We start from the raw sequence: 23,787 nt of genomic DNA, 5'->3' as shown, positions 1-23,787 counted from the left end.
TATCGAAAGTCGGCTTAGAAATTTGCTATAGTCCTTGTCAAAGGAGAGGGAGCTCCATGACTTGTTGATCTGACGAATGGTTATGAGTTTCTTCGTGTTTCTTTTATCATTGGCAATATATGAAGGTATGAATGAGGCTTTGTTAGATAAAAGGTTTATTACCGGCATTAGGTTATTTTGAGCAGCTACTGTGATTAGAAATTATCGCTATGAGTATTTTAGTTTTGAGGTATATCATGTGATTACATCTTGGTTTACAGATATGGCTTGATACAACTTGTTCAGACTTATGTGGTGTGTAGATGCGAGATTCTGATCTTATAGAAAATTCTGGATGTTTGAAATTGGGTTCTAAGACTTATGGGCTAGTTTGGATTAAGAAATTTCAGTCATGTTGTGTTATCGGACCTATATGGGATAGGGTGACGTGGGATGACCCTCGGGTATGTGGAGGGTAAGGTTACACGGCGATTTGATGGCTTTTGGAACAACTCTAGGAACGTTCGAGGATGAACGTATGTTTAAGTGTGGGAGGATGTAACGAACCCACCAGTCGTTCTAAGCAATTGCACTTCGCTCGGTAGTTTTCGGGCATGAGTAGCTCCGTATGATGTATTATGACTTATGTGAATCGTCGGTTTTGGTTTACAGGTTATTCAGAATTGATTTGGAAGAATGATTCTCAACTAGAAGCTTTAAATTTGAAAGGTTTGACCAAGTTTAACTTTTAGTATTTGAACACGGATTGGATTTTTGATGGTTCTGTTGGCTCTGTTGGGTGATTTTGGACTTAAGAGCGCGTCCGGATTGTGATTTGGAGGTCCGTAGTAGAATTTGGCTTGAAATGGCGAAAATTGGAATTTTGGAAAGCTTGACCGGGAGTGGACTTTTTGATATCGAGGTCGGATTCCGATTCCGGAAGTTGGAGAAGGTCCCTAATGTCAGATGTGACTTGTGTGTAAAATTTGAGGTCAATCGGATGTGATCTGATAGGTTTCGTCATCAGTTGTGGAAGTTTGAAGTTTCAAGTTCATTGATTTCGAATTGAGGTGTGATTCGTCGTTTCGATATTGTTATGTGTGTTTTTAGGCCTCGAGTAGGTCCGTGTTATGATATGGGACTTGTTGGTATGTTCGAACAGGGTCCCGAGGGGCTCGGGTAAGTTTCGGATAGGTTTGGGTTGTGTTGCGCTCGTTTTTTAAGTTTCGACGTCGTTTCTTCAAGCATAAATGGTGCTACATTAAGCAAATGAACTTCGATTTCTATTTTTATTGAAGCATTAGATCCGTATCATAATTACGGAGCCATATAAAAAAGAATCGTCAAATTTGGACATCGTGTGAGGATTTTATGGTCATTTTACTATGAATTGGGTTGCCAGATTTTTTTTAGATTAATAAATCTACACTATTTCCAAATATTGAAACCAACAACCTTCAATATAAGGTCAAATAGAGTGGTTCAAGAGCCTAACTTGACTAAAATTTCACAAGGAATCCATTGGAGGCATCAAAAGCGAGTTCTGGGATCGTCTGACATGAGAAGCGAGGCAGAATAGCTAGCAGAAAAATATATAAAACAATGGTTTGTTCATTTGGTCATATTTTGAATTGGGGAGCTCGGATTTGGGTGATTTTGGAGGCGATTTTCACCATATGGATTGGGCTAAGTGTTCTCTACTCGATTTTGGTTATATTTCATGAATCCATCTTCATTTTTGGTATTTGATTGATGATTTCATAGTCAAATTTGGGGGTTTGCCTAAAGATTGAATTTTTTAGTTTTGAACATCGATTCGAAGTCGGAATTAGATGAAATTAGTATGGATGGACTCATAATTGAACGGGTTGTCGGATTTTGTGAGTTTTGTCGAGTTCCGAGATACGGACTCGGGTTGGGCTTTTGATTAAAGATTCGACCTTTTTGATTGGGATTGATTCCTTTAGCATTGATTGATGTATTTGAGTTATTTTTGGTTAGTTTCGAGCCGTTCGGAGGTCGGAACATGCGAGATGGCACATCGGTTGGCTTGCTCGGTGTTGGAATCGCTTGTTCAAGATAAGTAACTCTTCTAAACTTAGTGTTGAGGGTATGAAACCCCAAATTATGTGTTGTGTGTTTGGTATTGAGGTGACACACATGCTAGGTGACGGCGTGTGGGCGTGCACCCTGTGAACTGTGACTCCTTTGTTTTCCCTGGCACCGTTTAGTGACCCTAGTTCATTGATATCTGTGTTTTCACCATGTGATTAATTAATTGAGCTATCAATCATGTTAGATATCATGTTTAGGCTTTATGCTGATATTGTTAGGACCCAAGGTGGTCGTTTCTTGCTGTCACCTCACCGATTTCATTGATATTTCGTACTCAGTCATATTCATGCATTCATATCATAACTCAGTCTCAGTTGTTATTTATTGATACATCATATCATTGTTTTCGGGCTAGTTTCATGACATTGAGAGCCCTAGAGATTGGAGAGATTGATGATTGAGTGAGGCCGAGGGCCTGATTGTAAGAATAGTGATTAGGAGGACTGAGTAACTGTGAGGGCTGAGTGACTATGAGGACTGAGTGACTGTGAGGATTGAGTGAATACTCTGAGAGTATGCACATGGTTTTATTACTGAGTCGCATTGCATTTGACATGCACATGACATACAGGCATAGAGATGCATTTTCCTCATGCTGTACGGTATCACGTCATTCTTGACTTTTTATGCACATTGATATGTGGGCATAGAGAGGCATCTCACACATGCTATCTGGAAAGAAAATGAAACATCATATTTACTGTTGAAAGGGTTTTTAGGAAAAGTTACAGTTTTCAAACTTACTCATATTCTTGACGCTTTCAGTAAAGGATTTGGGCTTTTATTGGTATACTTGAAAAACGGAACTCTTTTCGGAAAGCTATGAAAAGTCTTAGCACTTTATCTCTGAGCTATTTCTTTATTTATTTGCTTTACACTATTATGAACATCTATTTGGTTATTGGTATTGGACCCGACCTATGTTCCAGCTCGTCATTACTTTTAATCTGAGATTAGGTTTGTTAATTTTTGAGTACATGGGGTCGATTGTACTCATACTACGCTTCCTACACATTGTGTGCAAATCTCGGATGCCGATGTTGTTGTGTTCGATGAGAGTTGGATTGGAAGATGTGGCCGCATCCCTGTTGTAGCTGCCTCTTGTTCATAGTAGCCTTAGATTTTAGAACTCTGTTTATGTACTTTCAAATAGAAGATGTATTTAATTCATATCGTCTTTGTAAATTCTATTCTTAGAAGCACATGATTTGTACTACTAGTCCTCGAGAAATGTATAAAATTTAGATAATTCTCTTGTAATTAAATTATCTTATGGAATATTGTTGGAATTGGATAGGATAGTTGGCTTACCTAGCGGGTTGGGTTAGGTGTCATCACGACTAGTAAATTTTTAGATCGTGACATTATGCAACTTTAATGACCCATTATTTCAATTCAATGGTTGCAACTTTAATGACCCATTTTATTATCAATTCAATCGTTGTAACCATTAGTTAAATTGTTGCAACGTTTTAAATTCTCCAAGTTGGAACAAAGAAAATAAGACATTTAAACTTAATAAAAAATTAGAGGAAAAGCCCAAAAAAAGGAGAAAAAAGATAAGTGAGTTCTTTGGCCAAACAGAGGTGCCAGCTTACTTTTTTATTGCTCTCTCTTATATATATATATATATATATATATATATATATATATATATAGAGAGAGAGAGAGAGAGAGAGAGAGAGAGAGAGAGAAATCAAAAGGAGCAAAGTTTCTGGAGTACTAGAGTTCCTTTCTTATACTCCATCCGGTCACTTTTACTTGGCATGTATACTATAAATAGGTTTTCATTTTTACTTGTCACTTTATGCATATCAAGAGAAGATGACTTTTTTTTCCTGTTATACCTACACAGTATTTATTACACATTTCAAATTATTTTCTCAAATCCAATAAAATATGTATCAATTAATATGGGTATCATGGTAAATTATGCACTTCATTTATTATTTTTTAAGGGGCGTGAAAAGTCAAAATGTGCCAAGTAAAAGTGAAAGGAGAGAATATTATTGTTGATTTCTGAATTTCAAGTCGTTCTTAAACACACCTAAGTCAACTGGCATGCCTCAGCCCACGCGTTTAAACACCAACTTGGTAGTAAAATGCATTAGTTTATTGCCACCATTCTCATGATTCATGCCTATCAAACATCGACTATGCTCATTACATAGGAATCACGTTCCCAATCTCCAGAATAGCTAGCTGGTTGTGTGTGTATATATTTCCTACAGGAAAACCTATGTATCCATTCATTCATAACTCGAGTCGAGATGGCGATAACCAAAGTGGTAACATTCACACTTTTCATGGTTCTCATATTTGCAGTTTGGTTCCATCTTGGTGATACTGCTAGCTGCAGTACTACAACAAATGCTAACAAGCAACGGCTGATATTAGCCGATGCAGGCAACACTAATGATCTCGACCTTTCTGCGGCTGGCAGCTTGTCATCTAAGAATAGTCCTAAGGAAATGCTGCGCCAAATCAGAAAACTACAGAGTTGTTGTTTTGATTGTCCTTGTTTTTGTGATGATTCAAATTGTCCGGCTTGTTGCCCCTAAAAGTGATTGTAACACTACTGAAATCTATAAAAGTTGAGAAATTTTCAGAAAAGACTATTAAATCTCCTTGATATAAAGAAAAATTCAAGTATAATAGTAAAAGGGGATCCAATTTGCTTTAGGTCATATGTTCAAATACCAACTGTCACATAATAGTTTTTTCTAATCCCCTTGTATAAATTTTAGATTCCACCACAGACTGTTGCTTTTTAAATTTTGCGTGGAATCAATATACAACCACATAAATTCTACAATCTTCAATAATTAATGTATAACAATTTTCAGCTTTACAGACTCTAACTTTAGAAATTATTATTACTACTATTTTATTTATCTACTTTAATTGATAATGATTATTAAAAAGAAAAATAAGAGGTATGTTTATCTTCAATATTTTACTTATAATCGTTTCTTATTTCTCTATTTTTTGCATAACTTGGTATAGAATTGAAGATTCATGATGAAGATGAACTTTCAATTGCTCAACAGATTGCGTTGGAAACAAAGAGATTTAAGATATTTTTGAATGTTGTTGTCGATTAAATTATGAATGTGAATGGCAAGATGTAGATAGTCATAGTCAAGATGAAGATATTTTTCTTTAATTAATTTTTATCCATAAAACAAGAGAATGATTCAAAATAGTGCAACTTGACCTTAAAAAACAAATGTGACACTTATTCAGATTAGAGGAATATAAAGACGAAGCTTTTAGAAGAAAAAAGAAGAGAGAGAGAGAAACTAAAACTTGCAATATAGTGTATAGTTTAAATATATCGACTGCCTCATGCTATATATATCAGCCCCTTTCAAAGTATGTCTAAGAACAATTGGTGTTATGGCCAATGGGAGGCAGAGATAACCGCGTTTGACACTGTTGTGAAGCAATAGCGATAAGAGATGGTTCATAAGTAATATGTAAAAGTGCTCTCTTTATAAACTTGCAAACAGTTATACGATCTTTCTCTCCATTTCTCACCATATCAGCTATGTCATTCAGTCCTCTGCAGCACCTATTTGATGGCATGATTGAATGATATTTCCCTTCAATGTACGAATAACATGGTACTAGCCTTTTCGAGACTATGATATATGAAGGCTCGGCCATTGCTGGTGGTGCTAGAACTAGCAAGAGAATGATCAGATTATAGATCAGCTTCATGACTATTGTTTCTTTTTCTACTGATATAAGAGTGATTGTAGTTTTAGTATTTGGTGTTTGTGCAAATGAGAAACTAAAGAGTATTGTATATATATTATGTGAGCCAAGGGTTTGTTGCCTTAATTTCTTGGGCGGTTAGCACACAAATATCATGAAATGCTGATACTCCTACACATTTAAAGATTGTGATTTTTTTTCTTTCTTTGGGAGTGAATTCAATTAGGCTAAGAATATACTGTATTTTGTACTTCTTGTATAAGAGAAGTGAGGAACCAGGTTCTGTCACAGCATACTTCTAATTTGTTGCCATCATACTTTAGACATTCTTAATTTCCACGGTGTAAGAACAAGAAAACAAAGACACTTTTTATGTAGCTTCTTGCATTATCAAGGAAGCAGTAGGATTTTTATTAAGAGAAGCAGAGGTTATATATCCTACTAATTCCAAATCTTGAATTCGCTTTTCCTAAGATGAAAAGATGGTTTACTTCCAGAGAAAAAAATCAAACATTCTAAGTTAGACAATGCTAGCACACTAATGGGAATGAACTATCAATGGTCTTTACTATGTCCTTGTTTTGAAACTGGCAAAGAAAAAACATGGATTTCCCCGTATGCTATTGCTCATTGTGCAAGTTCTACTTTTATCGTATTTGGCTGAAGAAGAATCGACCCAGTTGGGGTACTTAGCTTCTTAGACTACTATATTCAAGTTCTGCTCCAATTATATGGTCAATACCAATCTACTTTAATAAGAAAATGGTTTTGGTTTGTCCGTCCAAGTGCATTAATAAAAGGTAAATCAATCGAATAGATAGTCCTTCCTTTTTTCTCCTTCCCATTTCAGCTTTTAGTTTTGCACCTACTATAACAGGATAAAAACTACAATATTCTTAAAGAAAAATCTTTACACTCTCACTATATACACTACAAAAGACTCGGGTAATTGCGGCGGTCAGATTTTCTTATAGCGGCGGTTAAGAACCGCCGTAATTGTCATTAATGGCGGCCTACATACCCACCATAATCGCTTCCGCCAAAAGGTGTAATACGGCGGTTAATTTCTTTTAACCGCCGGAATATGCAGATAAAAGCGCCGCAATATGCATATTTAAGAACGACGGTTTACTTTGCTTATTGTGGCGGTTTTTAACCGCCGTAATTGCTGTTCCTTTCAAATTATAGCCAGATTACACTGTCATAATTATAATATTTTTAATGTTAATTTTTTTAATTCCACATCCTTTATCCTTTCTACCGCACAAAATCCATCATAATATGTTATCAAGCACCCAACGTAATAATTAGCATAAGTTATAGTAGAGAATTAGATAAGCAAAATATTCATCATATTAAAGCATAAGTGCCCAAAATCCACATCATCCAAGATTCAATTTTAAGTTGCAGAGAGTTAAGAGAGTTATTAAACATTTACAGCACAAAAAAAAAAAAAAAAAAAAAAAAAAAAAAAAAAATCATAGTTCATCCTAACAATGATTACTAATTGTCGTTTGTTGCATTTTCGTAGTTACTTCTATCAAAGGATCTTCTTGGCCCAGTTGATGACGGAACGCCATCTCCTATATTGGGTGCCTGCATAAAAAAAAACTAATTAGTAATGTCAAACAGTTTTACTTTAAAACACTATAATCAGTGCTCTCATTCTAGCAGCCTTTTACTGAGCAAAAATATGAATTATAAGAATTCTGAGTCTCATTGCTTAAGTAAAACTTTATCACCATGATAGAGGTGAAACTCAGTATTCTTGCTGAAAAACAGAAGAAGAAAAAAAGAAAAACTGGTCGTTACCCATATTTATAATCTAAGAAAGAATCAATATAATAATATCCATTCTTAATTCACCACCTAGTTATAGCAGCACTGACTAGGAAAAGCTTGCTTTCACCTATCGCACACGGCATATATCAATTGTATTACGAGCTATGCTGTTCGAACTCTTCAAAAATGTTATCGGGTGCGTGTCGAGTCCTCCCAAAACTAGTGTATATTTGGAGGATCCAACATAGGTCTGGCAGCATTTTTAAGTCCGAGCAACCAAGATTACGAGATATAGGCACTACAAATTGGGCCTTCCACATTACTAACTTTATTCAGTTAGTTCATTAAAAAAAGCAAACAAAGAAACCCACGAAACAATGCTACTATGGATAAGATTGATTAGAAAAACTTAAAAGTGGTTGCCGTTGAAAAATCAGGCAACTAAGTTTCAGTTGATGCAACTCAGTACAGGAAGTAACAAGCAGATAGTATAATATATGTTTAGGACAGCATATGTCAATAAAATAAAGAGAAGATTTACCTGTGAAGGAGTCGGAAATAAGTGAGCAAACTCCTCGGGGATATTTCCTATTTTCATTTGTAATAAGCTTGTTAGCGCATTTAATTGTGATCTCATATTTGCCATCTCTTGCACCCATTGTGGAGGTGGAGCACTAGTACTAGCTGCGCCCATATAAGAACAACCACCTCCTCTTGATGTTTCCTTGAATACTACAGTTGGAACTGCACCCATGCCTAAGCCTCGAACACGGCCAGGGTGCTCAGGACCGAAGACTACACCAAGCGCGTCATTCGGTGAACTTTCTGCCAGAGTTTCTGGTCTTTGTCTTCGAATTTCTTCAATTCTTTCCTACACGAGAGACAAAATTTAATTACAAAAGCCTACTACAACCGATTATGTACTACAAACTACAGAATCATTGGCTACATACTTAAAGTTAATTTAAAGCATAATCTACATGCTGTTAGGGGGGCAAACAATGGTCATCCTTAGGGGACCCATTGCTGCAAGAGCATTTAAATTAAAACCTTAATGAGTTCTAGAACAGAATTCTTCTTCTGATGGTCATTTCTGTTTTATGTAATCTCAGCGATGCAAAGAAGGTCAAGACTTTCATTCTGATCAAATCAAAGCAGTATTGCTGGATTCAGCCGGCAGCCATGGGATGATATAAGCTTCTATGGTCGACAAGGAAGACAATCTATCCACCATTAAGAGCATGTATTTGACTACACTCTTAATATCAAACCAATCGAACAGGAAATAACAAAAATACAGATTAAAAACTAATAGAAACAAGAAATAAAACCATTAGCAGAAATTGACAGCTAAACAGTGAAATTGACGGCCGAATCAATAAAATTGACTGGCAAACGATGAAATTGACGGCTTAAGCAGTGAATCGACAGCTAAAATCGGTGATTTAAACTGATCTTCGTCCAATACACACGCCACGCCTAAAATCAATGAAATCAATGGCTAAATCAGCAAAATCGAAAGCTAAATCAAACACATTACCTTAAACGAGTTGGAATCTGATCTCCTTACATTTATCAGTGAAATCGACGGAACTTTTGGTCTTGAACCCTAAACGATTTGGAATCTGATCTCCTTACATTTATCACTGAAATCAACGGCATTTTTGGTCTTGAACTCTAACACCTTGTGTGGATGGTTGTTCCCGTTCTATCGTATCGACGAATTATTGTTTCATTAAAATTGGTTGTATTGTATTGTTAAATTCTTTCCGAACAATAAAAAGTCTCCGCTTTTTAAACAACCGATTTGATGTGGTGGAATTATTTCCTATTTTTCTTTATAATTATGCCCTAACTTATTACCCCACAATTCTATTTTATCCTTTACCTTTTTTTTTCTATTTTAGCTCCAAATCTCCCGCCTATAACCTACTTTTTTTTTTTTTCAGAACTCCTGCCGTCAATCTTAAAGGTGTTTAAACGCCTTCTGTTTTATATTTTCTCCTAATTTACTTTTAACTCAATTCTGATTAGCTATGCTCCTTTGTTTTGCCTTGTTCTGTCTCGCTCCTCTGTTCTGCTTTCTTAAGGTATTTTTCCTTCTTCTGTTTCGTTTTTTAAAATTATCTGTATGCATAATTTTTGATAAATTTAATATTTAAACAATTGAGGGTATTTTAGTAAACTTTTCAGTTATAGTACAGTACGATACAGTCAAACCAAACAGTAAAATATTATTTAACAATAAGAAACAATACAATCTATCAAAACATTGTATTCATAAAACGATACGATACAATACAATACAATACATTATAAAACGATGAGGAACAATGATCCAAACAGAGTGTAAAAGATTTGGGGGAATCGTCGTTTGAGAGAGAAAGAAAGAGAGAGAGAAGGCGTAGAGAGAGAAGACCGTCGTTTGAGTCTGTGAGAGAAGGAATTAATTAAAAAGATGTTTTAATATTAAATATGTAGAGGGAAAAGAATTATTAATAATTATTGTAGTTAGTGGCTGTTTTGAACCGCCTAACTTAAAAAAACGCCGTTTTAACATATGCCCTAATGGCTTCTGGACCGCCGTATTATGATATATATTGCGGCGGTTTTATTGAACCGTCGTTATCTAACCGCCGCAATTTCCGGTTTTTTGTAGAGATATAACTTAAATCTATATGGTTTTAGTTTATTGACTGCCATCATACTACATCAGCCCTATCAAAACTAGACCTTGAACAAACAGTGTTATGGCCAACGGGAGGCAGAGATAACCGCGTATGACATTGCTGTGAAGCAAGTGTGATGCGCGTGGGATCATAACGAACATGTAAAAGTGCTCCCTTTATGCACAAGCAAACAGCTATAGGACCCTCCTCGCCATTTTTCACCATATCAGCTATATCATTCAGTCCTCTGCAGCACCTATTTGATGGCTTGATGGAATGATATTTCCCTTTAATGTATGAATAACATGGTACTAGCCTTTTTGAAACAATGTTACAAGAAGGCTTGGCCATTGCTGCTGCAGCTAAAACTAGCAAGAGAATGATCAGAGTATAGAATATCTTCACCATTTTTTTTAACCATTGATACTGATTAGTGCGGTTTTCTAATTTGGGTGTAATAACTTATATTATGTGAGGCAAGAGTTTGTTGCCTGAATTTCTTGCCCGGTTAACACACAAGCATCATGCAATGCTGATAGTTCTCCACATTTCAAGATTGTGATTTATTCAGTCTGTTAAAGGGGAGTAAAAGAAAAACTAACTGAGCCTTAATCTGGATTCAGTTTTCGACTTTTTTATTTGGAGTCTATTCAATCAGGCCAAGAATATGCTATATTTTGTACTTCTTGTATAAGAGAAGTGGGGAACCAGGTTCTGTCACAGCGCGCTTCTAATTTGTTTCCATCATACTCTAGACATGTTTTTATTTCTAAATGAAGTCTTATTCAAGAATACAGCATATCATCAACAAAGAAGTACTCTGTACGTTCCTTAAAACATTGAAATTTTCATTTCATGTTTAGATTAAGAAAAGCATTCAGTGAGTTCCATTAACCGCGTTCCCATTTGGTTGGCTTTTTGTACCTCTAGCTTTAGCAGTACAAACAATTAATGATATTACCTTTTTCTTGCCTCCTCAGTAACAATTAATCTGTTGCAGTGTTATAATCCGACTTAATCTGATTTTAAACCCCATACGATAATCAGCAACATCTTAAAATTTAATCTGAAGTCACTTATCATTGACATCTGGAGATAAACTATCAAAAGCCAAAGTATTTATCAAATATCATCAACATTCAACAGTCTGCAAATATTTGAATTTCACAATGTATCTTGCTTGCAGATACATAATACATTTAAAATATTGTTTCATACATAATGATATCAACTTGTATGGTTTATTCATAATTCTATAGTGGTTCAGGCAGCTCCCTTGTGCACGCGCTATCCCTTCAATTCAAAGAAATCCTGCATGTAAAAGAACAAGAAGTTTAGCTAAGCAGATAAAGCAAGTTTCTGCGAAAAATTGGCTGAAATATTTTGGATTTACTTGTTACAGTCGAAGTTCTTATCAATGGGAGGGATTTTATAAGGAAGGCCACATTTCTTGGGGAGTTCAGCAATGCGAGAGGGAATATCGCGATCATCAATCACTGTTGTTTTTATACAGTTGCAGAGAGAAACTCCATCTTCTCTTGTTTTTACAAGCTCAAGTATGTCCTTTAAACCTGAACAACAAGCTTCCGATGGATCAGCCTTTAGATTACCTTCGACGTACGAGTGACAAGGTGCTAGCTGCGTTTTAACAGTTGGACAGGATGGAGCAGCCGAGGAAGATCCCATGAGAGCTAATAGTAGGAAACAAAGAAACACAGGCAAACGAGCCATAGCCAATGTTTATCCCTGCACTATATTCAACAAATGGAAGTGAAACTTTAGTGTATTAGTATGTGTGAATCCAATTCTTGTGCAGATAGCGACATTTATACCTATCCAGCAATAAGTAGTTTCTTTCAACCCCTTTGGCTGTTACAACATGCAATTCTCATGAATTAGAGATTTCTCAGTTTGTTGTTCAATTGGAATTTCATACGATTTTCTTTGATTGAAACTCACAGGGAACAACAATGTACAAAAAGGAAAATTTTGCTCTTCGTAATATTAATTACGTGCAAGTAAAACATGGTCTTTTAACCACCAAAAATGAAAAAAACAATGGTCTACCTAGGAAATGTAATACAAAAGTGAACTTGGATTTTAAGTGGGTCAAAGAAAGTATATGCTGGGACTTGCAAGAAAGTCTTTGAAGTTTGCACTATGAAACAGAGTCTTACAACACCCTATAGTCAGGGGCGTGTCCAGTGTAGACGCTATGCGTTCAGATCCTGTATTTTTGCCTAAAAAATTACTACCTCCGTTTCAAATTAAATGAGGTAGTTTGACTTGGCACGGAGTTTAAAGAAAAAAAGAAAGACTTTTGAAATTTGTGGTCTTAAAAGCTTAAGGGGTAAAGTTTTGTGGGGCCATGACTTTTGTGAGGTTATAAAAGCTTCTCATTAAAGGTAAAATGGGTAAAATGAGGAATTAAAGTTGAATTATTTCCAAATTTAGAAATGTGTCATTTATTTTGGAACAGACTAAAAAGGAAAGTACCTCATTTAATATAAAACGGAGGGAGTATTAAATATCTACAAATTATAAATTTGGAACTATTAAATTAGACGGGATATGGTAGAATTGCAAATCAGAAACCATAAATGCCTCTGTCTATAGTCTACTTATAATGTGATTAGGACTACTGCTATAAGTTTGTGTTAGTGACTTGAAGAAGTTTAAGATTGAAACTCCCTATTAGTCTGGTCGTTTTCTTTACGACTAGTATCCTTACCCGCGCGTTGCACGGAATATTATATATAATTTTTTATAAGAAAATGTTATATGAAAAATACAATATACAAAGAAGCACGCGAATGCTATTATTTTTTAAACATGTAATGCACTAAATATTCATAAATTGAAGTCATGTGTAAACACACTTATCCATTTTAATAAACAACTATTAAGAAAGAAAATAAAAATTTAGATTATTGGCTACATGTATTAGCACTGTTTGCGAAAGGCAACAAATAGCGCCTGCTTAAGATTACTTGATGAGAATTAAGATTGTTTGATTAGATCTTTGTAATGAAGAGATTTAAATTAGACTAATTGTAGCATAAATTAGGCAATTAGTTAATTAGCAATACCATTAAAAAGGTGAAATACAGCAGAATTGCACAGGGTACACAGGCGTGCAATCGTGCAATATCAACCTTTTGGTGTTGTCTCTAGCTTGTATTCTACATGATGGATAAAATTGAAGTCTCAGAAAAATAATATTTTATGGAATTTCCACATATTTATGAGACGATATTTCATGAATAAAAGTTAGGGATGGCCTCGTCTTATTGCAAACTTCAGTTAACTTCGCGAAAACTGATAATTCTGTTTTACATTGCATTAGTATCAGTCATTCAACGGTATATGTTTCTCTCAATTAACTGCAGAAACCTACATTACAGAAGAGAAAGTTGAGTATTCATGAAGGATGCATTGTCAAGTTAAAGACATCATATAGAGAACTGAAGTGAAGTAGCAAGTTAAACTTCACAGAATTTTTTAAGATTTATTTGAATATCTTCTCTTGCTGAGCTACCCTTGTAGTTTTCTTTGTGCCCTTTTAATAGAATTTGAAGTTGTTGAAGGATCAAACTCTTGCACAACCTTTTCAGGTAAGAGAATGTTTACCAACGAATACTAATCAGTATAAATTTGTGGATGATACAAATTAGACTCCTGCATAATCATGAAGTCCACATATAATAACGTGAACAAACCTTTTCAAGGAAGAAAAATGAAGAAGTTTAGTAGAACCTTAAAGCAATTGGAAAGTAAAGGCGCATAAACAAAATGGACCATATAAGCTTGTGAGAGCGAAGTCGTGACGAAAACAAACTTGCATTTACAATCAGCATTTTATGGATTATAAGAGCACAAGTTATACAAAGAGGTGGTAATGGCAGAAACCTGAAACACACGCTTAAATCAAATCAACGGTATAGCCATTATTCGCTGCAAATAGAAACATCAAAGTCAAATTTATAAAGTCCTCAGGATGTATGAACATATAAAAAGAAACTCACTTGAATAGTTTTTCTAGTATTTAAAAGGATATGGCTCAACCCATAAAGTGCCACCCCGCATGACTAAACAGCGGCCAGCTGAAATGATAACAATTTTTTTTTAGCTTCCTAACAATAACGATGAGTAAAAAGCTTAATTCTTTAGGCAATGAAGGGCAGAGTGTAATAAGTATTGGCGAATCTCCTTAGTTATTTTGTTTCCTTTATTTGTGTAGATATTTTTGTACTGTTATTTTATTCCTTTATTTGTGCAGATTTTGGTGTATCTTTAGTTTGTCAATTACAGCTCATTATCCTATAATTTAGGAGTAATTCTTGGTCCATCCTTTGTATTTAAAGAACTTTGTACATCATGAATAAATGAATGAGCCTTCATACTCTTCCTGTTGTGCACCTTTATGGTATCAGAGCTTTTCAAAGCTCCAACGAGAATCAATTGTCTGCTCGTCTCCTTTAAACCTAACTCATAGTTTCTATGTCAGCCATGGTTAATCCAAGCGACTCCATCATCCCTGCTAATAACACCAATTACTTGGTTCAATTTAATCCAGGTTCCCAACTTCCTCTAAAGCTCACTGGTCCAATCAATTTTGTCAATTGGAAGGCCCAAGTCGAGTCTCTGATGTTGGGACACGACATCTATGGCTATCTTGACGGAACTATGACAACACCACCAAAAATTGTCACTGTCAACAACTCAGAGGAACCCAATCCCAAATATAAACTCTGGTTTCGTCAGGACCAGTTGATCCGCAATGCATTGATGGCATCTGTTGATCCGAAGATCACTTCTGCAATCACAAAAACTTCCACCTCCAAGCAAGCGTGGGACTCGTTACATAACTTGTATGCGAACAAATCTCATACGCGGGTGTTCAGTCTTCGAAACTCCTTAGCAACAATTAAAAAAAATTCCCGCAGTATGACTGAGTACTTGCGAGAGATTAGGAACGTTGCTGATGAACTTGCAACTGCTGGAGCTCCTATTCCAGATGACGAACTTGCAGTCAAAATACTCAGTGGTCTAGGACCTGAGTATGATTCGATTTCGGCGGCGATTCAAGCACGAGATACACCTATCTCGTATGAAGAATTGTATAACAAGCTTCTGAATCGGGAACTTCTCCTGAAGCACCAAGAGCCGAACCAATCAACATCCTCAATCACTGCCGCAATGGCACAAAAAGCTTCCTCAAACAATTTTGTACCTCGCAACAATAAGCGAGGACAACCATGGCGTTCACAAAATTCCAAGCAGCAATATGCACCATCCTATCCCAGGCAGCAAAATGCATCAGCATCACCTAACTGGCGTCCGACAGCCCCTCCCCAACAAAATCGTCCAGTTTGCCAGTTATGTGGTCGCACTGGGCATACTGCCAATGTATGCCGCTCATGCTCTCATAATCACTTCGAAGCCAAGGCAAACTTTGCTGTCATGCCTTGGATTGTTGATTCAGGAGCGTCACATCATGTGACTACTGATACTCAGAATCTTCAACATTTAGATGACTACACTGGTACAGAGGACATTACGATGGGTAACGGTAATAAAATCCTTATAACTCACGCTGGTCATGTTCAAATAAATGCTTCAAACAAAAGGTTTCAGCTTTCAAATACTTTGTGTGCACCAGATATTAAACGTAACCTTATATCTGTGTCTCAATTTTGTAAAGATAACCTGACATTAATTGAATTTTTCCCTATGATTTTCTTGTGAAGGATTTGAGAACGAGGGCGCCGTTGGCACGAGGCCAGAATAAGGAAGGACTTTACAAGTGGCCCTCCGGAGGATACCAATGCAATTTGAGCTACCAACCCAACAAGGCGGAATCTCATGAGTCTTGGCATAGAAAATTAGGACATCCAAATAAAAGATGCTCAAGACACTTTTTTACAAGTTTTCAATTCCAGTTTCAAATTCTGCAAAGTTTGATCATTGTAATTCGTGTTGTTCCAATAAAAGCCATAGGCAACCTTTTTCTCAAAACACTCTATTGAGCAAGAAGCCTTTACAAATTATTTTTAGTGATCTTTGGGGGCCCTCGCCTATTTTGTCAATTGATAAAAAGTTATATTATGTAATTTTTGTTGATCAATTCACAAAATATATTTGGTTATACACGACTAAAAACAAAAGCGAGGTCCAAACAATTTTTTCTAAATTCAAACCCCTTGTTGAAAATTATTTTCATACAAAAATACTCTCGCTTTACACTGATGGTGGTGGTGAGTTTGAAGGCCTCAAACCATTTCTTCATACCAATGGCATTGAACACCTTGTATCACCACCATACACACCACAAAGAGTAGCCATGGCAGAACGTAGACATAGACACATTATTGAAACAACAAAAACCATTTTACATCAAGCCTCCATGCCTCCAGTATTTTGGTCATTTGCTTGTCAACAAGCCACATTCTTGATTAATAGACTGCCTACCCCAACACTCAATAATGATTCTCCATACCAACGGTTATTTGGAGAAATTCCAAATTACCACACAATTCGTACTTTTGGTTGTCTCTGTTATCCATGGCTTAAACCATATGCAAAACACAAATTAGAACCCAGGTCCACTCCTTGTGTATACCTAGGCTATTCTAATACTTATCACAGCCATCAGTGTTATGATCCTATCTCTCAAAAGATATATGTTTCAAGAGATGTTATTTTTTATGAAAATAAATTTCCTTTTTCTGATATATTTTTATCTTTAAAAGAGAAAAGAATTTCAAATATAGATTGGGATATCCTACAAAAAGAGTCACATGACTCTAGCCCCAAATCTACACCGTCTGAAAATCATGAGATTCCATTGCCAATCAAGGTAGCTCTACAATTTCCAGCGGCTTCCTCCGTAGGTTCATATCCAAGTCCATCTCTCATGGCCGCGCCAGCTCCTGCCACTGTCTCTAATTCCGACACGCAACACCCTACTGATCCAGTTTGCTCTACTGTTACTCCACCAACATCCAAGCCACTAATCCAGTATCAACGCCGAAATCAGCAAACCCAACAATCTGCCCCAGTGACTAGCCCATCTTTGAATCTCAACCAACCATCTACCACAGCTATACCACATACCCAACTACCCTCTGTTAACCGACCTGTGACTCGCTCACAGAACAATATCAGCAAACCCAAACAAGTTTTTGATTACCTTGCCATTGTCACTACTGAACCACTTCCCACCACCTATAATCAAGCCCAAAAGAGTGCACATTGGAGAGAAGCCATGAAACTTGAGTTTGAAGCATTGATGAACAACACGACGTGGGAGCTTGTACCGCCATCCTCTTCCCAAAATGTAGTTGACTGCAAATGGATCTATCGTATCAAAACCAAACCTGATGGAAGTGTTGACAGGTATAAAGCTCGGTTGGTTGCAAAAGGTTTTACCCAACGACCAGGTGTAGATTATCACTTTACATTCAGTCCAGTGGTAAAATCTGTCACTGTTAGACTTATTTTATCACTTGCAGTTCAGCATAATTGGCATTTACACCAGCTGGACGTGAATAACGCATTTCTTCAAGGACACCTTGAAGAAGATGTCTATATGCGTCAACCTCCGCGGTATGCTCATCCCGATTTTCCTCATTATGTGTGCAAATTAAAGAAAGCAATCTACGGCCTCAAACAGGCCCCTCGCACCTGGTACTCTGAATTAAAGCAATTCTTGGTTCAGATTGGCTTTCAAAAGTCTAACTCTGACTCCTCTCTATTTATTCGTCATCATAATGGAGTGTTGGTTTACATTCTTGTATATGTCGATGACATTATTATCACTGGTTCCAGCTCTGATGTTATTAAACAAGCTATACAGGTTCTTTCTGCCAGATTCTCTCTCAAAGATCTTGGACAACTGCACTATTTCTTGGGTATTGAGGTCCTTCGAACGACAGATGGCATCATTCTTTCTCAAGCCAAATATGTTTCTGATATTCTTGCTGCCCATAATATGTCTGATTGTAAACCTGTTCAAACACCCATGAGTTCCACTGTGTCCCTGTTACTTAAGGATGATACACCTTCTGTGGATGCCACTTTGTATCGTCAAGTACTTGGTAAGCTTCAGTATCTGTCATTTACCAGACCAGATATAAGCTTTGCGATCAATAAATTATCTCAATTTATGCATGCTCCTACCCAAACACACTGGTCGTCTGTTAAGAGACTTCTGCGGTATCTTCAACATACCAAAAATCATGGTTTCCAGATAACGAGCAAGACATCTCCTGGGTTGTTTATGTATGCTGACGCTGATTGGGCAGGCGATATTAATGATAGGACTTCCACTTTAGGCTATATTCTTTACCTAGGTCAAAATCCAATTAGTTGGTCATCCAAGAAGCAACGAACTGTTGCTCGCTCCTCCACTGAAGCAGAGTATCGTGCCATAGCTTCTGCTCTTGCTGAAGTCAATTGGGTTCAAAAACTTCTTGCAGAACTACATGTGCAGCTACCTGATGCACCAACAATATTTTGTGATAATGTCGATGCTACCTACCTCTGTCAAAATCCGGTCTTACATAGTAGGATGAAACACATTGAAGTTGATTTTCACTTTGTTAGAGATCAAGTGCAGCGAAAAGAGGTGCTAGTTCGGCATTTGCATTCCGCTGATCAGCTTGCAGACACGCTTACAAAGCCTTTGCCTCGTTTGCTCTTTCACCAGCATCTTCCCAAGTTGAAGGTTGTCGATCCCACCTTCAACTTGCGGGGGCGTATTGGCGAATCTCCTTAGTTATTTTGTTTCCTTTATTTGTGTAGATATTTTTGTACTATTATTTTATTCCTTTATTTGTGCAGATTTTGGTGTATCTTTAGTTTGTCAATTACAGCTCATTATCCTATAATTTAGGAGTAATTCTTGGTCCATCCTTTGTATTTAAAGAACTTTGTACATCATGAATAAATGAATGAGCCTTCATACTCTTCCTGCTGTACACCTTTAATAAGAAAATGTGATTATTTATGTAAATGTGGAATTATTACCAGTAACTTCGGCAAAAACCACGCACTAATTGCCTCTACTCGTGGAGTATGAATAGCTTGTATTTTGGGCAGCAACCACCCTTTCTTTACAAAACCTAACATCATGTAGCAACTTTTGTGCGAAATCCGACCTGGTTGACATATTTCTGAATGGATATGCATAAATATTCTTCGGATGAAGAAATATGGATTTTATAATTGGTCATCTTCCAACAAATTCGTCATCGTTATGGAGTTTTACCAATGACAGAAATAAAAACGTCGTCTCCACTGTTGTATATCTGGTCTCAACACGTGCCATAGGTTTCACTACTGCTTATCAAAAGGAACTCCATGCCATAAGTTTCTCTTTGTTGTTGCATAGTCTTTCACAAGTTATAGTTTATGCTTTTGCTTATAAAAGTGGTGTTATGTTTGATATTTTATTCTTGATGTGTACGTTATTCAGGAACCTAAAATGGGGCCACTAATAACTACGGTCCTAATTGAAATCAAGGATTTGTATGTTGAGTTTGTTCAAAAATGGCACACGGAATAAGGTTAACAACTCTAAGTTTCCAATGCATGGTGAAATGAAAAGTGCACTAAGAAAGGTTGCTTCGATCCCCCTTCCTGCGCAACAGTCCACCAGTACTGGAAGATCATAAGCCATGATAAGTGACGCAACTTGTTTGATGAGGAAACACTGTATGTACCGAACATCTTCTTGATTAAAGTTCTTTTTGTGTGCTGCCTGTATTGGACTCTCATCGTCAATGTTCTAGCGTAATTATATAATTGGAAGTTAGTTATTTCTCCAATTTTGTTAATTTGTGTTCATAAGTTGCGAGTTCTTTGGCTATTGGGCAGTTTGTTTAGAGTACGTTTGTACCTTTATTTCCCAATCTTCTAGACATTTTTGTTTGATTTAAAGGTATGGAGCAGTGGCGAACGGCTATATGGTGGGCGGTTTAATTGAATCGTTTTGGTACTCGAATTTTATGCCCCAACAGTCCTTGATCTTCTAATTTCCCATAGGTAGTAACATAATCAATGTCCTTAGTCTCATGTGTATCAGCAACAGCATGTGGCCTATACATCTCTTCACGAAAGCGGGAAGCGTAAGGATTCTCCAGACTTGTTGGTGCTCCAATATTTTCATGCCCTTGCAGTCCTTGGCGTTCTTGTTTTCCATAGGCAGTAGCATGATCAATGTCCTCAGTCTCAGCAAAAGGTGATTTATGCCTCTCTTTAGGGAAGTGGGAGCCGTGGGTATTCTCCAGAGTTCGTGCTTCAATTTTATGCACATGCAATACTTGATATTCTAATTTCCCATGGGCAACATGATCAGTGCCTTTAGTTTCATGAGTCGCGACAAAAGGTGGTTTATGCCTCATATATTTGTGCTAATAGATTCATCTTACTACTCACCTGGAATATAAATCAGCTGATTGCTCATCAACTTTTAGCATGCACATGATTTATAGACTTGACAATTTATTTTGCAGCTAAAAAGAGTTCAAAGAACCGGCAGCATAACTAAAATATTTGAGCTTCCTAGCCTTTGGCCATTATATGGCATATGTGACTGAATGGTAATTGGTAAAGAGTTAGCATTGTGTCTTCCAAGTGTGCAACCTTGTAAATGGAAGTATATCCCAATCTGTTTTTTCCATGAACTTATTTTTATATTTACGTAATTATGTTCATGAATTATAGAGGAAGAATCCAATAAACCAAATTTTAGATTTATATCATTGTTTGTGTTTTCTATCTAGCAAAGCAGACAGACATCATTGGATAGTTTTTATTTTGTTTTTCAGATAATTGTATCATCGATTTGTCTTGGGATTTCCTTTTTCTTTCACAAACTCAAAGTCGGTAAGCAGCCTCTTATTGTCTTGTTCCTTTTCTCCATATCTCAGTTTAAGACATTCAAACTTCAAAGACATCTTAAATTACTGAGATAGCTAGGTGTCGAAAACCTCAACCTTGCACGTGGGTCTTAGTTTGATGAGTCTCGGCAAAAGGTGATTTGCAGTGCTCTTAGTTTCATGAGTCTCGCCAAAAGGTGAGTCTCACCCACGGATGGAAACTATGGGGAGCATATATTTTTTCCTTTCTTTTTTACTGATCTTGTCAAGCATCAAAATTAGAGCATCCCAGGAGCAACACATGGCAAAATCAAATCATGTAAGTCGTCTGGAACCTTGACTGGAGTATCAGGAATAAGGTTGATGACTTCTGAATCAGGTGAAGTTCCAGGATCTAAAAACCTGTTACCAAACGATCCTCCCTCCCGGGAAAATGACTCATCATGGCAAACTTAAGTCTTAGCAGCTGTATCTTGAACTGTGTTCTTTCCAGGTTGGCATCCATCCAATAAAGAAACAGTCATTATCCGAATTTCCATTTCAACCATGGAGCTGCATATCCAACAACTCCTCCCCCAACCTATCATCAACTTTGCTGGCAATTTTAGGCAGTATTTTCAGTTCTTCTATAGTAGTACAATTTTTGTTAGCACAATTCAGTTAACTGGAGTTCTGGCTGACGACACACCAGTTAATCACAAATTTCAGTTAATTGGAATTCCATGGCTCATCATAACTCCCAATCATAAACAACATAATCTGAAAGTAATGACTCTAACTATATCTACAAAGAGCAAAAACTTAACGAAAAATCTGCATTCAAGTACATACTCAATAAGTAGAACAATTCCTATATGATGCAATAATTTTACAAATGAACAGATCATTTTAACCAAAAGAAAAATCCAAAAGTTTAACCATAGATAATGCTAATCTTTCTAATATACTTTACATGGCAGAACCAATATTTGTAGAGTCAATAACAGGATGTTGACGAAAACAAAAAGCTGAAAGCTAAATGCTGCATTTTGTGTTAATAATCAACCTCAAGGGCAAAGCAAGGCTCAAAAGATTAGGACACATCGAACCCATTGTAAAAAACAGAAAAATAATAATAGTATTATACGCGCCTATGTGATTGTACACAGCTCATTTGGATGGTGACGTTATCCCGGAAGTATAATAGACACTGATTGGAGCAAATTCAGCTTTTTTGCAACTTTTATTGTAAAATTGAAACAAAGTACTGCCAAAATATGTTCTTATTGGTGAATGTCATTAGGCGACAATGTCTCAGGTATAGGAGCAGAGGGATTCTCAGATTCAGAGACTACCACAAGAATTGGTGGTTTAATTTTTCATCTTTTGATAGAAGACTGATTGCTCGTTCCCCAAGTTGGAGCAAATGCTGATCATCAAATATGATTTTGGCTTCTGAATGTCTTAGTAAGCCACGTATCATTGATCAGGAATCAAGACCTTTTATTTTATGGACAAATAACTGCTCCAGCCTTTGGTTAAAATATACTGCTAACCATTAAATACATAAAGTTCCAATTATCATAGTTATTGTCAAATCAACCATGAAAACCAAAAGAAAAACGCAGTGAAAATCTCCACACAAAAGAAAAGCAGTCAGAAAGGCCACCTCTACCCCTTAAAATGCAGCTCTAAAGCCACCATAGTTGCTCCAAACCAGCCATGAATCACCTCTAAGCCTCCATTAAAACCACCCTTAAACTCCATCGACCCACCACGACAACAAATGAAGAATAGCCATATAAAAAATCACTTAAAACTGCATAAAAGAAATTCACAGGGCAGCAAAAACTCATCTATTAAATCCAAAAAGCCCAACCTATAAATTTGCTTCATAGCAACTGCAACACTTAGTTTTTTAACAGAATATGCAGCAATTTTCTAAAGTTTCACGGACAGTTCCTCTTGTGATAAAGCATCTCCCAAGTATGAGAACGACTATCGAATGTGTATCGTACAAATATTGAAAGGATGAATTGAAATCTTGACTTCATCAACAAATATATTCAACATTCGATTAATTCAAGTAACTAAAACAAGTTCAGAAAAAAATAACTGGAAGAGAAAACTAAGCAATGATTATCGACTACCAGTATTTCCTTTCAAAACCTACTTAGAGAAGGAAAAATAAAATTTTGAAAGCAAAAGTCATTCCAGCACAGCCAATTATGGATTTTTTTTCTTTTTTTTTATCACTTTTCGAACCTTGTTGCTAGAAAGTTGACAATTAAGGTCGTCATCTGCTATTACTCCTGACACCTTATTGGAGGATCTAGTTCTCTTGTCATACGTCTTCAAAGGAGATAATTTTGCTATAATTTTGCTTTCCAATCTGCACCATCTTCTACCACAGATGATGCACTTTCTTATATGTTTTTTTGGATGGGAGTTTGTGAAGTAGACGTAACTTGACTTTCGGATTCCTACAAAAATAGAAAAAGTGGAGAAGCAGTTGGAGAGCGATAAAGGTCTTGATTGTATAATTTTTACTATTGCTTTAAAATTAAATAATTAATAATGTCATAACACTATTAATTTTTGGATGATTACCCCAAATAGCTTCTCTCCACCCGAGCTTTCTCCATCAGGAGTCTCTGAAT

The 23,787-nt window shown here is 36.4% G+C and overlaps 4 protein-coding genes across 5 annotated transcripts; all 4 read right to left on the bottom strand.

The window, feature by feature from the left end:
* Positions 1-5,475: 5,475 nt before the first annotated feature.
* On the bottom strand, positions 5,476-5,817 carry LOC109244261. The gene has a single exon (XM_019411320.1). The coding sequence runs from the start codon at positions 5,815-5,817 to the stop codon at positions 5,476-5,478; it is 342 nt and encodes a 113-aa protein (XP_019266865.1).
* Positions 5,818-7,194: 1,377 nt separating this feature from the next.
* Positions 7,195-9,326, bottom strand: LOC109244264. Of its 2 annotated transcripts, none has more exons than XM_019411323.1 (3): positions 9,137-9,326; positions 8,138-8,467; positions 7,195-7,410 (listed from the first exon to the last, which is right to left on the bottom strand). In XM_019411323.1, the coding sequence occupies exons 2-3, from the start codon at positions 8,348-8,350 to the stop codon at positions 7,318-7,320; spliced, it is 306 nt and encodes a 101-aa protein (XP_019266868.1). In that variant the 5' UTR covers positions 8,351-8,467; positions 9,137-9,326; the 3' UTR covers positions 7,195-7,317. The 2 variants fall into 2 exon arrangements, with proteins under 2 accessions (XP_019266868.1, XP_019266869.1); XM_019411324.1 differs by having other exon boundaries at positions 8,138-8,462.
* Positions 9,327-10,298: 972 nt separating this feature from the next.
* Positions 10,299-10,673, bottom strand: LOC109244260 (non-specific lipid-transfer protein-like). The gene has a single exon (XM_019411319.1). The coding sequence runs from the start codon at positions 10,671-10,673 to the stop codon at positions 10,299-10,301; it is 375 nt and encodes a 124-aa protein (XP_019266864.1).
* Positions 10,674-11,361: 688 nt separating this feature from the next.
* Positions 11,362-12,059, bottom strand: LOC109244262 (non-specific lipid-transfer protein-like). The gene is made up of 2 exons (XM_019411321.1): positions 11,659-12,059; positions 11,362-11,576 (listed from the first exon to the last, which is right to left on the bottom strand). Exons 1-2 carry the CDS (start codon positions 11,994-11,996, stop codon positions 11,561-11,563), a joined length of 354 nt encoding a protein of 117 aa, XP_019266866.1. The 5' UTR covers positions 11,997-12,059; the 3' UTR covers positions 11,362-11,560.
* Positions 12,060-23,787: the final 11,728 nt, after the last annotated feature.

The sequence above is a fragment of the Nicotiana attenuata genome, unplaced genomic scaffold (assembly GCF_001879085.1).
Source record: "Nicotiana attenuata strain UT unplaced genomic scaffold, NIATTr2, whole genome shotgun sequence".
In the NCBI taxonomy this organism is placed as follows: Eukaryota; Viridiplantae; Streptophyta; class Magnoliopsida; order Solanales; family Solanaceae; genus Nicotiana; species Nicotiana attenuata.
Note: the sequence above shows the minus strand (reverse complement) of the source record. Positions and strands in the feature narration are given on the sequence as shown.

Coding starts and splice junctions, on each gene's coding strand:
- LOC109244261 (XM_019411320.1), bottom strand. CDS start 5,817: ATGAAGCTGATCTATAATCTGATCATTCTCTTGCTAGTTCTAGCACCA.
- LOC109244264 (XM_019411323.1), bottom strand. CDS start 8,350: ATGGGTGCAGTTCCAACTGTAGTATTCAAGGAAACATCAAGAGGAGGT. Junction 7,411..8,137: donor TATTTCCGACTCCTTCACAG/GTAAATCTTCTC, acceptor TTTTTTATGCAG/GCACCCAATATAGGAGATGG.
- LOC109244260 (XM_019411319.1), bottom strand. CDS start 10,673: ATGGTGAAGATATTCTATACTCTGATCATTCTCTTGCTAGTTTTAGCT.
- LOC109244262 (XM_019411321.1), bottom strand. CDS start 11,996: ATGGCTCGTTTGCCTGTGTTTCTTTGTTTCCTACTATTAGCTCTCATG.